The following is a 16,723-nucleotide window of genomic DNA, read 5'->3' on the forward strand; positions in this document are numbered from 1 at the left end:
CCAGATATATACTGTGCACCTTTTATTCACTCTTCACATAGTAGATAAGATAGTTTGATTGACTTTGTAAACGAATCAATAGATGCATGAATGAGTTAAGCAAACTGTTAATTAATGTGAGTAGAACTTTGCCTTTTACCATGTAGGTGATCATTTCATCGCACAATGACACTCAAGGAGAGATCTTCTGTAGAATACAAGCTCAGGCTTGGGGTGATGACTGATCAGGTAGGAAAGATGATCTATTAACTCAGAATGAGAAGAAAACTGTTCCAGGTATCAATTATCCAAGCATTTCAAAAACGTATAAAACAGAGTCATCGTGAACAGATTTCTTTGGAAAAAGAGAGGAAAAGAGCTCGTTCTGCTGCAGATGGGAGTCAGTACCCTTATTTCAGATAGGAAAGGCTTATAGGGAATTGAACAGCGTTGCTGACATGCTTGTTACAAAACTCCTGAATGAACCATGACTCTTTGGACTTGAAAAGAGTCCAAACTTTTTGCTACTGTTTGGACTTGAAAAGAAGAAGCCTTGGTTTTTAAAATTTCAATAGTTGAAGCTTTTCCTTGTAAAACTTGGTAGAATTCAACGGCCTTCCACATTGTAAGCTAAAACTCAAACATCCACACTGCTGGAAAAGGAGATACAAACAATGAACAGGCAGATTTGGCCAGCAGCAGCTCGCTGGCTCAGAAGTGAGGAAAGGATGAGAAAGAAGCAAAGGGCATGCTGTGTTAGTGGGGAAAGGCTCGACGCTCTCTGTCCTGCAGCTCTGTTCCAGGTAAGTGGAGTAAAACTTTGTTTGTGTAAAGAAACATTCTCTCCACTTGGTCTTTGTTAAAGAAAATGAATGAAAATGATATGCGTGTCAGCCCAAGGCTTCTTGAAAATCTAACTTCCAGTGAGATTGACTTCCTCAGGGCTGGCTCTTTCATGACATGGAGCTCTTTGAGATTACAAGGGGAAATTTTAAAGTCAGAAACTAGACTGAACAGTGTCTACCTGGCACTGTGGCTGTACATCTGGAGAAGACTCCGTTACCTGAAGGAACTGCACGTTCAATATCTGAACACCATTACTGTGCTACATCCCATTCATGCACCAGAAACTCAGGACCCACTGCACCCCTCAGGGTGGCACCTGTGTTGCTCATGCGCGACACCTACTTCCCCCAGGCAGGCTGTCTCTGTCAAAGATGCACAGCTTGTATCCAAATTCATTCTCCAAAACGCCACGGAGCGTCAGCAACACAAATTCCTCTTCTTCAGCGTTTCTTGCATAGGAAACATAAATATCATATTCCTTTCCATCTAGCAAAAGGGGCACAGAGACAAAGCAAATTAGGAAAAAAAATCTGAAATTGTTCTTTTTTTTCTTAACTCTAACTTTTGGGTGTTGGACGTTTTCATTTTTTTTTCATTTTTTTTCCTTTTAGCATCTGTGAACAATGTGACAGATCTCAGTGTAATTTTTTTTAGTTGTGACCGTATTCAGGCAGAATGACCATATGGGTTCAGATCACGCCTGATGTGTCTTCTACTCTCATCTGAGGGAGGGACCCCTGGAGCGGACAAAGACTGTCCCATGAATCATGGGAACAGGGATGCACACCACAGGTGCTGGGAGCTAAGGCCAGGCAGGAAATTTCTACTCAGTGTTCTAGAAAACCACTTGCTAATACATTAGAATTCTAAATTGAGAAAGACTTTTTGAAATTGACTAAATTATACCCGAAAAGAACTAGAATTAAATTATGTTAAGATCGATATATTGATCTTTCCGAAATTTGCTTAATAAAATTCATGAGTCGTTAAAAATATAGATTATGTGTTTCTTCCCAAGGCCTGCTGAATTAGAATTTTAAGGGGTGAGCTGTTGCTCCTTTTCCTGTACAGCAGAGATTTGGTAAAGATTCAGATGTCTCAGTGGTACTGCCAGGAAAATTTCTACCAGGAATACACATTGGAAAGGTTTTTATTAGCGAGAGCAAGGTAAACAATACACTCTTATGTACACTGGGACCACCTGGATGTACTGTTATAGCATATGTTCTGGTTCAGAGGGAGTCATGTTTAAAAGTCTCCACCTAAGATGCTTTTGGGTGATCAAGATGCTGCTAGCCCATGGATCTTCCCCTGAAGCATATGAACCTACAGCTAAACGTGGTGGCACAGGCCAGCCATTCCAGCACTCAGGATTGAGGTCAGCCTGAGCTCCACAATGAGACACTGTGTCACAACACAAAGGACAAAACAAAGCAAAACAAAAGGCTGTGGCCCTGCACTGTCCTCTCTAGTGACCAAGAACCACATGTGTCTGCTGACCATCTGAGTGCAGCTGTCCCTACTGAGATGTGCCAGGACTGCAAAGTGGCGTTCTGCATTTGAAAGCTGGCAAAACATCTCATTAACATTTTAAATATCATTTTTATACTGAAATAACAATGTATGAATATTGAATCAAATCCTTATTTTCACTTATGCTCTTTGAACCATTGGGGGGGAATGTTAATTTCATATGTACTATGCCTCATGTTTTTATAAAGACAAAGCTAGTCTAGACTAAACCATATTTCCATCATGAAAGGCAAATGGCATACTGGAAAGATTTTTATTAGTAAGAGCTAAAAGAAAAAATGGATGATCTTGTTAAATGCAGTTGCTCATATGCTAGAGAAACACATTGTGGTGATACAAGAGATTTGCATCATATGTCCGATACTCACCAAGAATCGTTTCATCTGTTCCGAAGTGAGCCCGGTAAAAGAGGACCATCTCCAGCCAGTATACATGGTAGACCACGATGAGAACCACCACCAGAAATACCGTAGCTCCAAAACCACAGGCGAGTTCCACTGTATACCGTGGCGGTATTACTAAAACAAATGACAAAGTAATGATGATAGTTAACTTCTACTTAATGATCATAGTGATCCCCCATCTCCTTCATGACTGGATCAGCCATGCGGGCAAGTCAGGCACTTGACTTGCAAATGTTAACAAGAAGAAATGACATGGTAACAGTTTAGGCATCATCTTTTTCGAATACTAGATTGCATCCTATTTATTTACTCTTTTGTTGTTCTTGCTGCTGTTGCTTATAGTTCCTGGTACAGAAAGTGCTTTAAATGACTCAGTGATTTGAATAGATCCTAAATGTACACAAAATAAAATAGGCTCTTAACATTGGGAAGGATTTCCAGGAAGGTTATCATATTCAATTCAGCACAGGGTCTTGTGCATGCTAGGCAAGCTCTACTATTGAACTATAACCCCAAGTCATACATAAACTGAGAGGGTCCTGCTCTTCAGCTCAACCTCACCAATGTCCTGTCCCAGCCTGGGGACTGAGACTGCAGTACTGTGCCATGATCCTAGGACAAGGAGAGTTGTGAAAGCGACTGATTTTTCCTTCAGTGCTCTCCCAAGAACCCTCCCCGAAGAGAGAAGAGAGTCCCATTATCAGAGGAGGTAACCTGAGCACAAGTCTTGCTGTGTCGATTAATTTTGACTTCATCCTCTTTCTAACATCAATATCAGAGAAATTTGATCCCTTTCCTTTATTTAAAAAGAGGCTTCAAACTAGTATTTTCATTGAGTTTTGGCAAATCTACGGACTAGGAAGTGGTATTTGGTTCTCATATTTCCCACGCTCACAGTTCTGTGACAAACACTTCAAAGGCTGACCTGAACTTTCAGAGACTTGATTATTTCCTTGCTATCTACTTACTTTTTGACACTGTGAATATCATAGGCAGGCTTTATGGAAGTACCAGAAATAGAGTGAGATAATTCCCAATGTATTAAAAGCTAGGAATTAAGACAGAAGCCCTGTTCACTCCACCGACTATTCTAACCAAGTCTCCAATCACTCTCCTGTCTCATTTACGCTGTCCTTGTCTCAAAGGGCTCAGGAAAAGCAAACATAATGCTGTGACCATAGTTTGACTTCTGGCCATAGTATGTCTTTCTTTTATTTCTTAATTTCTTTTAATTTCCAAGTTCATTTATATATGTCTTCATTTCATCAATAAAGATGTTTTTTTTTTTTCAGACTGGGCTTTGTCCATAGAAATATCTACCTTTTAATGATTTTATCTCAGCAATATTAGTGAACTGTAGATAATTGTTACTCCTTCCCACCCCCTGCAAAATAGACTAGGCCTCCGCACCTTCCGGGTGCAAACCGTTCTGTCCTTCCTATCCCTGCGGCACCTGGGATCTCAACAAACTTTCCCGCAAATAGCACTTTCCTCTTTCAGGATAGGGAAAGAAGCCCAAAGTTACAGTCAAGGGCGGAAGCATCATTTGTTTGCTATGTTGGCTGTGGCACGGCAGCCGAAGACTTTGAGGAAGAACGGAGTAATTTGCTGGCGATGAAGCCGGGCTTGGTATTGGCTGGCTCGATAATGCCTTTCTTGGCATGTCTGCCAGACGCTTGAGGGATAGAAAGGGAAGACGGCAGGAAGGGCTAAAAAATCTAATGCAGGGGAAGCACAGAAACAAGAGAATATTTCATTGGGTTAGTTTAAAAATTGTTACTGATGTTTTGAAAAAGCAGGTCATGTGATGGGGTGACCTGGGCCAGATGGAGTGAGACTGGGGTGGGGGAGGTCAAAGAGTGGAGAGACAAAGATGCTTCTCCAAGCAGTCGAACACTTTAGGTGCTGAATGTCTGTCTGCTGAGATGAGGTGTGGAGAATCTCCTCCAGAGCAGGACTACTATCTAGGTTCTCTTCAAAGTGCATGGTCTGTGTGGAATGCTGCCATGGTGTTAGATCATTGATCAGATGTGGACTCAGTGGCTGGGAGGATTTTTCAAATGACGTTTAATCTGAATGAAAACATGGTAAGCAACCTGGAGTGGAGTCCAAAGTTCTCAAATTTCGAGATAAATCCTGGTCTTTCAAGTTCATCAACCTGAATTCAGTGTGTTGTGTATCTAGTATAGGGGAACCCTGGAATTGAGCATTCAAACCTTGTTATCGGGTGGACCCTAGCCCCGGGGTTGCAGGATGGTGGTCCTCTAAATGGGTGGATGTTTTTCCAGGTATTAATAGAGGTCTTGCTTGATGACCAAAAGATCAATTAAACGATTGATTTCTCTCTCCCAGGCTCATTTCTACAGCCTCCTTTACTTTTAATAGGGCTCTTCAATTTTGTTTTGTATCTCCGATGATACAGCTCGTATTTACAGCTCAGACTGCGTTTCCTGGTGTCATCTTCTTATTAAAGATGCCCTAACGTCACTTAACTGATTGGACCCGAAAATTAATAATCCACCAGACTGCTCTTCTAAATGGCTGTGCTTCTAAAGGGCTGTCTTGCAAAGTGAAAGGACGTTACAGGGAAGCAGTGACCCTTGGCCTGTATTTTGTGTCCTTCCTACTGCAAGTCTCGGCATTCGAAATGACAATTTTGCGCTGATGCAATTCCAGACAAAACGGTTTCCAAATCAAAAAGGAGTGACGCAATCTGATCACACTGGACTCCTGAACTCCCCCTCTCATTGATTGCAATAAGTCTCAATTAGAATGTAGCCAAATGCCGTCATTTGCGTGTTGTTTCTCCCCAAATCAGAACGCGCTTTGCAGTTCTGTATTATAAACTGGCCCTGAACTCCATGTACCCAGCCAGGCATCTTTGTTAAAAGAATGAAGGACCCCAGCGCTAGTCCTCTCCCCTGCTTTTGGTTCTGGCTCTACAATAAATTTTGTCCTTGGTAACCCAAATTATCTATCTTCATTGTTGTAGCTGGGCTTGCAATCTACTGAGCTCTTGCTCCAAATGCCAGGTGCCTGGACTGCCAATTGTCCCCTGCCACAGAGACCAAGGCTCGTCCGTACTAAATTATGCATAATTTTTAAAATTGTGGTGATGGCCATTTGTTTGAAATACTAACAAAAGAGTGTTTTATTTTAGTGATGTCAAAACAGAAAATGGTGTGAATTGAGCTGCAAATCTGATGGTTCAGGGATGAGGCTACAATCTCTGTCCTCTGAACCTCACCATTGGTACCAGAAAAGTAAATGATAATGAACTAGCCTGCGCTCCAGAATACCTTAAATAATGCTGTTGTTGTTGCATTTTAGCCTCATACAGTTGGAGAACTGGTAAAACTAAGATAAACCCACGGTCATTATGTCTTTTTCTTTCTAATAATTATCAAAGAGAATTTTCCAGATTTTGGTACAGAAAGGGAAGTCCTAAGAAGGTGGTGGCTGTTCTGAGCTAGGGAGAGAAATGAGAGTTGAGACGATTGTGTCAGTTTGAATTTCAGGGACTAAGGAATAGAAAGAGGAGAGTTAAGTAGAAAATGACCTCTGTCTACATGAGGTTATCTTCAGTCTGTGGCAAAGAATGCACGAATGCAAAGCTATGGAGACTTGGTTTGTACTTACAAAGTCCTATAAAGAACACCTAGGAAATGAAAAGCCATAGGAGTCCATGCAGATCTGAGGTGATCCAGGAGTCCAGCTTCAGAGCAAAGAAATAGCGGCTAGCCTGTGGTGCCTAAATGGCTGAACCTGAGAAGTGTATCCACCAGCCCTATTTAATGGCGGAGCTGGAGAAGTCTATCCACCCAGCCCAACCAGAAATGGCATTTCTAACTACTGTAACAAACGCGATCAAGAGAATTCCAGAAGGAAAAAGGGAAGGGAGAAGAGGAGAGGAGACCTATAATATAAACAAATTAAACACCTGCTACAATAAAACTCAATTTGCTCACAAAATACATTCCATGGTATAACATCTATGATGCCCAGAATAACGAAAAAACACTAGATAGCAGAAAAATAAAAGAATCATTCAAAAGACATATCAACAAGTAAAAATAGAATCCAGAATTGGCAGAGATGATTTAATGACTAGCTAAGCATTTTAAAATCCATATTAAAATGTGTCTGCTGAGGTCTTTTTTTTTTCTCAAATGAACACTTGTGAAGAGTAAATTGGAAATATCAATGGAGACATTCCAGTGAGGCAGAAATTCAAAACATAAAAAATATATTCTTGAAAAAGCATACAAATCACTTATCATAACAAAACCACCAAAGCCTCCATAGACTCTGAAACAATTGTAAGGAAATGATCCCCAGAAAGCATGCCCGTACATGACAACTTTGAAGAGCAAGAAAGTGCCCCGAAGGACAACTTAGAAAACTGACACAAGAAAACACACTCTTGAGGAAAGAGAATAAGAGAAAGACAAGCAGAAATTGTGATAATTAAATTTTGAAGAGCAGCTCAAGGTGAGCACATAAAAATCAATTAACTGCATGACTATGCTTTATTAATAAACAATTAGAAAAGTTAAAAAATCTAATGGCATAAATTTTTAAATTCTTTAGAGACGAATTTGATAATATGTAATAAAAACCTGTACACTCATTTTTTTAAATTGAGGAGATAAATTACTAAGACTTTATATAAATGGAGAGGTTTATCATCTTTATGGATTGATAGAATCAGTATTGGTAAGTCTTCAGTGTTACTCACAAATTTAATAGAGTCTCAATCAAAATCAAAGAGTAGATGTTGACAAACTGGTACTAAAACAGGTAAGGAAACTATGAATCTTTCTAAAACAGTGAAACTACCTTGAAAAAGAGAAAAGGGCAACAGTGTCTTATTTAAGAATTTCAAACTTTAGTAATAAAAATGGTGTAAGACTAAACAGCAACTAGTTGATTAAAGGGGTAGAGTAAGGAATGCAGAAAGTCATAAAGATGATTGAGTTTTTGACCAAACTTTCAAGACATTTCAAGAAAAAAAAAACAGAGAAACACATTCAACAAGATGTCAGAAAAACTATTTCTATGGAGAAACAGGACAAAGTCAACATCAGACTCCACCCTGCAACTCATGTCTTCAAAACTACAATCTAAGATGGAACAAAGGCCTAAATAGAAAGGAGAAATCCTTGAAAAAAGCCTGCCATCATTTGACTTATACAACAGAGAGTAGAAGTTCATTATTCAGAAAGCACTAACACATAAAAAGAGACTGATAAAATGAGCTTCCTCACATTACTGAGAATTGAGCTTATCAAAACATCAACTCATGGACTTAGGGGTTAAGAGCACCAACATTCTTGCTGAGGATTTACCACCTGTATGCTGGCTCACAGCTCTCTTTAACTATAGTTTCAGGGACTCTGATGTCTCCTTCTGTCCTCTGGAGGTACTAAGCACACACATGATACATGATACACATACATGCATGCAGGCAAAACACTCATACATGTGAATAAAAGCAAATCTTTCAAAAATGAATAAATTCACAAGCTGGATGAAAGTATTTTTTAACATTCAAAAAAGTTAACAAAGGATGTGCATTCGGTGTGTGTAAATCTGGGCGAGCATATGTGGTAGTGTGTCTTGTATGCATGTGTCCAGCATGAGTTACATACCGCACTAAATTTAAGACAAATGATCCAGCTGAAAATGACCAAAGATTTTTACCGGCCTTACAGAAAGATTTATTAACGATCAATGAAGTTACAAAAAAGTCTTCAGCATCACCAGGAACTCGAAGAGCAACTCAGTGAGACACAAACACTCATTTCCTAAGACAACTGTTAAAAGCTTAACAGTTGACAAATCCAAAAACTGGCGAGAAAAGTTAGTGTACGTAGGTTCTCTGCTGTGCTGTGTAGGGGGCAGTGTGCAACAGCAAACCTCTTTGGCAACTGGTTTGGCAACTTCTCATATGACTTAAAGCACATGTCTCCTTAGAACCTACCTTGCTACTCTCTGATCACCAAACAACTCCATGTTAGACATGTTTACTTTAGCTCTCTCATAGGGAGGACTTTAGTCAGCTGAATGGATGAAATGTGCAGTCAATAAAACCTGCTGGAGGCAATTCTCATTCCACATGTTAATCTCTCCCTGTCATATTCGTTGTTTGTGTTTGAGACAGGGGTCTCATGTAGTCCAAGCTGGTCTTGAATGTACGAAGTAGCTGAGGCTGACTTCGAACTCCTAAACTTCCTGGCTCAATCTCCCACATGGCAGGATTACAAGCCTGGATCACCACTTTGTGCTTCCTGTCATCCTTTTGATGATGTGCAGACAAAAAAAAATCTTAGAACCAACGCTCATTGGTCAAGAGGATCATTTGTTACTTCACAGCCTCAGTATTGTCCCCACTACACTCAGAATCTGAGTTTCTGTGCTACAGTAGCTACTCGGGTGGACATCCTTGGGCATGTCTCCCACATAAAACATTTTTTTATTTGTGGCTTGATCCTATTCTTTGATAAGTGATCAATTTATGTCATCTTCTATTATTGTTCTACAGAGTACATGCCAAAAAAGAAAACCCCCAGATTCTTTGTACTTCAGTAATATGGATTTTAACACAATTGAAAACACCCAGCCCGCAGCAATCTAAACCCCTGAAGAACTTCATTTGGAATGTTAAATATTAAAGGCTCTAACAGGTCTTGAACTAAAGTAATTTGATTTATTTTGTAACCTAGACTATAATGGTACTTGTTTGATTACAGATGCTTTAGTTAATTATTGCCTATAATACCCTCGGAGAAATAAGAGCTAGCATTTATTGAACAGTTGATAGTATGAATTAGTAACGATGCTTGCTCTGTGCATTTTTGACAACCTTAGAGGTGCTGGTATAATTTTCTCCATTTTTTTTATGATAAAAATGATGAGGCTCAGAGAGAGCTTTAGTTTTCCAAGATCAGAGAGTTGGGCTAAACGGAATCTAGGATTTTATTAGGGTATTTGATGTTCGAGCACAGATAATTCACTACAGTGATTTCTGAGATGGAAGCAATGGAACATCCTGAACAAATTCTTTAAGACGTCTTAAGATCTATAAACAATTTCTTTCTAATTTGTAAGACAACATTTGATTGTGTCCTCTTTGTTGCTTAGCTTAAAGTAAATAAATAAAAAGGATTCAAGTCTAAAGCAAATGCAACAACCATAAGTCAACGTTTTCCTTTTTATATAAATGTTATAAACTGTATCAAATATTTCATTTTTATATAAATGTTATAAACTAAAAATGTGAGAGCTAGGATGGTCCAAAATGCTATACTGACCATGTGATGTCTCTGTTAACTTTACTCCATACCTCTGAAAATATTCAGGAAGGGATCAGTTGGTTGGGATTTGTGCCGGGGGAAAGACCCAAAGAAAAATTTAGGCAGTATGCTTCAGGAGCAACAGCTCACACAAGAAGGATTTGTAATTTTTTTTATTTTTTATTTATTTTAGAAAATACAGGTATTAACATAGAAATTATTTTAACATCAAACTAAATCACAATTTAGTAAATATTATTTTATCAATTATAACATAAAACTGCCTAATGATGGATACATAATGTGTAAAACATGAATCTGAAATTACATTTTTTTTGAAAATCAGTATCCTATTCCTTCCTTATGTATTTATAGACAAACAGATGACTGCTACTTATGTTTCATTCTTTCTTACACTTCTAAGAATAGCGGAGGATGCGTGATTCAGGAAAAATTCCTAAAGGTCATATGGCATGATCAAACTTGTGCCCTTTGAACTCTGCTTTCAATTATATCTAAGAGCATCTTTGGACTTCAACAACAGTATGTGATTCTAGAAATTCTATTCCATCTTTACTAGTTTGAGGATTTTCATTTTTCCTGGTTATTTAAGATATAAAATTGTGTCTTGCTATTGCATTCATGGAGTTTTCAAGCAACATTTAGGTACTAAGGTGCTGGCACTTTCAGAACCAAGATGCTAGCCTCTTTGCAAGGATGGAAGCTTTCTCCTAAGGTTTTTCATTTAACCGACTCATTGTTTTGTGTCCGATGTGCTATGCACTGGCGTTCTCTCTCTGATTTCCTATTCACCACAGTGTTATTTGAGAGTTCACAGAGTCATCGGCTGGGTGCATCCATTACCTTTCTGTTTCACCTTGGCTGCTTGCTCGGCTTCCCCTTTGGTATTTCGTGCATGACAGACATAGTTGCGCCTGAGATCCTCAGGGGTGACTTTCTTGATGCTCAAAATCTGAGTCCTTGTTTCATCCTCTGTTGGGGAATAACTTAAACTACACACAAGGAGAAAGAAATCAAAATGTTTGTGAGACACACAGGCTGTGCCCTCTGTGTGAATAAGAAGCAAGCACCTACAGAGTCCTGTGGGAGAGAACTGTCATGCTGACAATGGCCTTATCATACCACACATTGGCCTAATGCCGGACAAACCCAATGCTAGATTCTCACTGCAGCTCTTCCTTCACAGCTAAATGTCACCCTTGCTCCAGACACTGAGGCACGATGACTGCATCAGCTTGAAAAGAATCTTCTGGTATCAGACTTATTTGGGGGGTGGGGGCGGGTGATCCATGTTTTGTCATTTGCTCCTTGGGCAATGTCATTAAACTTTCCATGCCTTGGCTGTTTTGTAAAAGGGTGTATTATGGGAATAATTTACTGAAATACTCAGAAGATTGAACATGCATCTCTCCTGCAGCCACGCTTGATGACTGCTCCTCTGAGCTATCACAGCCCCACATAACTGTCACGCTGCAGAGATACGGAAGGCTTGATTTCCAAATGCAGACAGGCAGAATGTTTGTGTGAAATGTTGAAACTGCATAGTTCAATCTTTACATGCAAAGACAAGAAATAGCTCAGAACATGAAAACTGAACTGTGAAGTAGGTATATCCAACTGCAGTAAGTCCAAGACCAAGTGTTTGTGTTTAAGACCAAGATTTAAAATCCCTTCAACTCCTTGTCTCAGAGGGGTCTAAATATATTTCTCCCTTAGCTGAGCAGGTTTTCCTTTAGATTAGACATAGTGTCAGTCATAAAACTGTGTTTCAGGGACAAGTATTTTTCTCCCAAACTTATTTTCCTGCTCTCATGAACACTGCAAGTCTGTCTTAATTGCAGCAAAATGGAATAACATGACTTTGTTCTCATAAGGATTCATTTAATATGAAGAGAAGAATCTCAATTCTCAGAAATCCCGAAATTATCAGTAACTGTCCCTTGGGGCCTCAAGTTGAACCTTTCATCAGTTCCTTCTACAAAACATGCCATGTTTGGAGACTTTTGCTCCCTCCAATTTTCCTCTGCTTCCCTAAAGTCCTTGTCTTTGAACACAACATTTCTTTTCACCAGCTTTCATTTCATAACTTAGCAAATTTGATGTGAACACTGTTTCATCTGTGGAATGCCCCCTAATCCTCCCAAACCGACAGAGTCCCCTAGGAACTCTTCCTGCAACACCCATTCCTTCTCAGTCATCTATTTATCTTTATACTTTCTACAAAATCTTAACTTACTAGTAGGAAAGAAACAGGTATTGAATTGTAAAAATTCAATGGACTTAAGGTCTGTTGGCATAAGGTGATAAAACTTGGGGACTTCTGCCACTCTGTCACATGCTTGACCACTGTGATTTATTGGTTTATGTAGCAAAGCAATTCTTTCTAGCAATTTATATCTCGCTTATAGAGAAATATTCAGTCTTCAGAGACCTGTACATCTCCTTTGTTAAAGTCTTTAAAATATCAAGTTTGCTTAAGAATAAAGTGACTCAGTTTGACATTTTTAGAGAGGTTAGCACTATTTCCCATCAGCTTTTAAAAAATTAGCTCTTTGAGAGTTTTGCACATTTACCTTTTAAAGTGAAATTTAAAGAATGAAAATGTTAGTATTTAACAAGTAATTCTCAATTATCAGAGGACGATAGGAAAAATATGGGTCATTAATAGAAGAAATAAACATAATTAGGAGAGAAGCAAATATCCAGACCCATGTTCCAGGACTGAGAAAGATTATAACCCAAATACTTTCATGCAACCACATCCCAATATTTCTCCTTCTCATTTATCTTTAGATTCATGAGGGAAATACATTCCATATGTTTCTAATTGAGAATCATATCATAAACATGTGAAGTCTGTAGAGGTTAAGACAATATAGCACATGCCTGTAACACCTGTGATGAAGACACCTGGACTCAAGACAATGTAATACCAAATTTTGACATGCAATCTATCAAGTGTGTGCACTTCCATTGCAAGGCCCATAGCCCTGCTTTGGGATGCAGCCACTGAAGATTTGAAAATCTTGCTACATTTTATTAAGGCAAAAACAATCATCATGCACACTGAATGGTGTGTATATGGACCTGAGATTGACAATGACTAGAGAGCCAGTATACACCCATGATACCTTTCATTAATGGTGATGTCAGTGGTGACATCATCAGGCTTCTTTCCATCGATGGTCCACCAGATCTCATTGTGGGAGTCCATGATGAAAGTGAAATAGACTTTACAGGGGATGAGAAGCTCTTCTCCTGACAAACGAACAAATTGAAAAGATGATGTTAGCCTATATTAATCCATCAATATGCATCTTTCATATGACTCTCATATGCCTGATTCTCTGGTAGCCACTAACAGCCAATAAACCATTCATCATTCTAACACCAAATGCACACACACACACACACACACACACACACACACACACACACACACACAAAACAAGAAGAGAAGCCCAGCAACTGTATATAAAACTACCAAAATGGCCATTTTCTATCACTATATAAATACGCTCTAAAATGCCGAGGAACTCTGGCAGCATTCTTCTCAGGCTCAAACCTTCCTTTTTGTTACTTCCCTCATAAAGTGTGACTGTCTTAGTTATTTTTCACCATGACCAAGGCCAGTTATAAAAGAGAACATTTAATTTGGGGTTCACGGTTGCAGAGGGTTGGAACTGACAACCATCACAACAGGGAGTTTGGCAGCAGACTAGCAGGCATGGTGCTGAAACAGTAACTGAACAGATCGCCTCTCATCAAAAACTATGAGGCAGGGAGAGCTAACTTAGAATATCATAGGAGATCTTGTAGCATCAAAGTCTACTCCCAGCCACGGCTCTTAATCCTTCTCAAAGAGTTCCATAAACTGTGCACTAAGAATTCAAATATATGAGCCTATCATGGCTATTCTCTTTCAACCACAGTGACCAATAAAAGAGTCCTTCGGTGATGGGTCCTTATCCAAGGAGGAGGGAACTGTGTCATCACCAAGAGAACCAGCCAGGGAATCCACATCTCCAAACATGCAGATACTTAGTTTTAAAAAGCAGTTCTAAGTTATGTAGCTGAGATGATGCGTGAGATGAGGGAGGTTCACAAGTGCGGATAATAGTGCTAACAATCATGTCAAGATCAACATAATTGCTGTGAACTTGGTAGAGCTAAATACGTGTGCTTGCTATTGTTCTCTTTTATTATTCTTATTCTTATGTTTTATTCTTTCAGAATCATATACATTTACATAACAAAGTCTGGCTATTTTCATCCTGTCACAGTCATCCTCCCTCTACTCCTCTGATTACCTTATTTTCACCAACAAGTCTTCTCATACGTATTTTATTTTGTGTGTGTGTGTGTGTGTGTGTGTGTGTGTGTGTGTGTGTGTGTGTAAAGCCATGAATATAATCAGGATTGTTTGCATGAGCATGAGTGTGGGTACTATTTACTAAAACATGAGCAACTTATCAATGGCTATGGTCCTGGAAAAATCAGTGACTGTTGAGTGTCTCAATCTATATGAGAAATCTCTATCACCCCTTCCATAGCTCAGGAAACATTAATGGAGGTAAAGCAGAAAGGATATAAGAGCCAGAGAATGTATAGGAGTCCACGAAACCGTTATTTAAATTACAGATATATAAGTGTATGTTTGCCTTGAGCTGTGGGTAAAGGAACTGTGATAGATGTATCAACAGGGATGGGTGCCTCATGGTCAGTTGATCTCGACATTTTGATCAGTATGGCCTGGCTGAGAAAAGAGGCTTCTTTGATGAGGGATGAGAGTTACACCTGGCTGTGGGTATTTACACAGAAGTTAGAAATTATACTGGCTTATGCAAAGGACAATAGTAGATGCTCTACTAGATCTCATAATCTCACCAGCTATCTATGTTTACAGATGCAGGCATGAATTCCTACCAATCAAGACGGCATTAAGTCTAACTAGGTGGCTGTTCATTGGTCCTGGTATAGAAGAGCCGTTATTGCACCTTTTGCAAGACCTTGATGTTCTGGCTATTTTAGTTTAGTTTGTAGATTTTACAGATGGGTAGAACTATTTTAAATGAACATAAAATATCATAATTCTCTCCAGCTTCTTAAAGCATCCTTGGTGTTAGATATTCCTCCTCCTTCCCTCTCCTTCTGTGTTGCCCTCCTCCCTCCCACCTTCCCAAATAAGTCTTCCCTACCCTAGGCATTTATTCTTAATCAATCAGCATGAAGTCTTTTAAAAATTAATGTGCCACGGAAGCAAAAGTTGAAATGTCTACATGTTAAGCAGCATAGTTTGTAGGTCAAATTGTTAATAAGAACTGGGGAAGGATTTGACCCAGCTCGGAACTGTCACACCAGCCTGTTGAGAATAATTCTGCTTTATGCTTGTACTCTTGGTTCACTATTGCCCAGGCTCTGAAGAAGCCTCTAATTATCTTGGGATGAACTGACTAACACTGGCTCCAAACCTTTCACTACAGATTATGAAGCACTATGTTTCCATAACAAAGGGAAAATGAACAGGAGTTCAGGAATGCTTCGGAAATGCGACCCAGTAAGTAGCTGAAACATACTTGGGTTGCTGATAGGTTTTTACTTCAACGGTGACAAGAATGTTCAAGTTCCTAAACAAAGCCCATATTAACCCTAGGAAAAGCAGTCTATTTGAGACCGACCAACTCAATATGTCATCTACTCCTTACGAGGCAAATCATATCTGAAAACTCAGAATATTGCCTTTTTGGCAATCCACCTACATGATCTCTGGCTTCATAGTTTCAATCCACACAAACAACTCTTCTTCTATACTTCTCACGGGTCTAGAATGGTCTTACAGTGGCTTGAGCGGTTTAGAGGGCCACTGGAAATGAGACCAGTATTTATCCCTAGTGCATGAACTGGTCTTTGGAACCCATTCCCTCTGGAGGGTTACCTTCCTCAGTCAAGATACAGGGAGGAAGGCCTTGGTCCTGCCTCAAGTGATGTGGCAGACCTTGTTGACTCCCCATGGGAGGCCTCATCCTCTCTGAGTAGTGGATGGTGGTTGGGTGGGGGAGATGGTGAAAGGAGCAGGAGGAGGGGAGGGAAAGGGAACCGGGACTGATATGAAAAATAACAAAAACGTATTAACTAAATTAAAGAAAAGAAGATTATGTAAAAGTGTCAGAATTTTCCGTGATTTTCTACTCTACTGTAGAAGGCTTTTAATCAAAAGAACAACAACAAAAAATCTTTTATTTGGTAATTTATGAATGATTTCTTTCTAGAATAAAACATTATGAAAACTTATGGGTGGCCCAGGGAGGCATGGCAACCATTTGACAGTGTTCTGAATCTAGCGTTCACGGATCTGTTTTTTCCATGACGCTCTCAGTCCTGTCTGATTCCATGCTCCACACTCTGAAGAGGAAGTAGAAACTTAAAAGCCGTTTTGTGCTTTTATTATGGCCCCGGCAAATCAAAACCCTGTGCAAAGTCAAGTTTTCATTCAATAGTAACCACAGAGGAAAACAAGGAGCAGAGGACAAAGGACTGGAAGAGAAGCTGAAACTCCCAAATCCTTCTATGCCATTGGCTTTCCATCACATTTCACTTGAAGCCTGTGTATTTCCGTCCAATTATACTTTCGCTTCATGCTAACCT

The 16,723-nt window shown here is 39.4% G+C and overlaps 1 protein-coding gene across 6 annotated transcripts in view; it reads right to left on the reverse strand.

Annotated features, from left to right (window-relative positions):
- The window catches only part of Il1rap (interleukin 1 receptor accessory protein), a 139,159-nt gene that overhangs the window by 17,181 nt on the left and 105,255 nt on the right, over positions 1-16,723 (reverse strand). For all 6 annotated transcript variants that reach the window (XR_015736680.1, XR_015736681.1, XM_087901787.1 and 3 more), the window contains 4 exons: positions 13,210-13,336; positions 10,922-11,070; positions 2,727-2,876; positions 1,168-1,311 (listed from right to left, as the gene is read on the reverse strand). Coding sequence is in view for 4 of the 6 variants with exons in the window: in XM_087901787.1 (XP_087757913.1) it covers positions 1,168-1,311; positions 2,727-2,876; positions 10,922-11,070; positions 13,210-13,336 (570 nt within the window). In the remaining 2 variants the exon portion in view is untranslated. The remainder of the gene's footprint in view (positions 1-1,167; positions 1,312-2,726; positions 2,877-10,921; positions 11,071-13,209; positions 13,337-16,723) is intronic.

Source organism: Myodes glareolus, chromosome 2 (assembly GCF_982192425.1).
Source record: "Myodes glareolus chromosome 2, mMyoGla1.1, whole genome shotgun sequence".
Taxonomy (NCBI): domain Eukaryota; kingdom Metazoa; phylum Chordata; class Mammalia; order Rodentia; family Cricetidae; genus Myodes; species Myodes glareolus.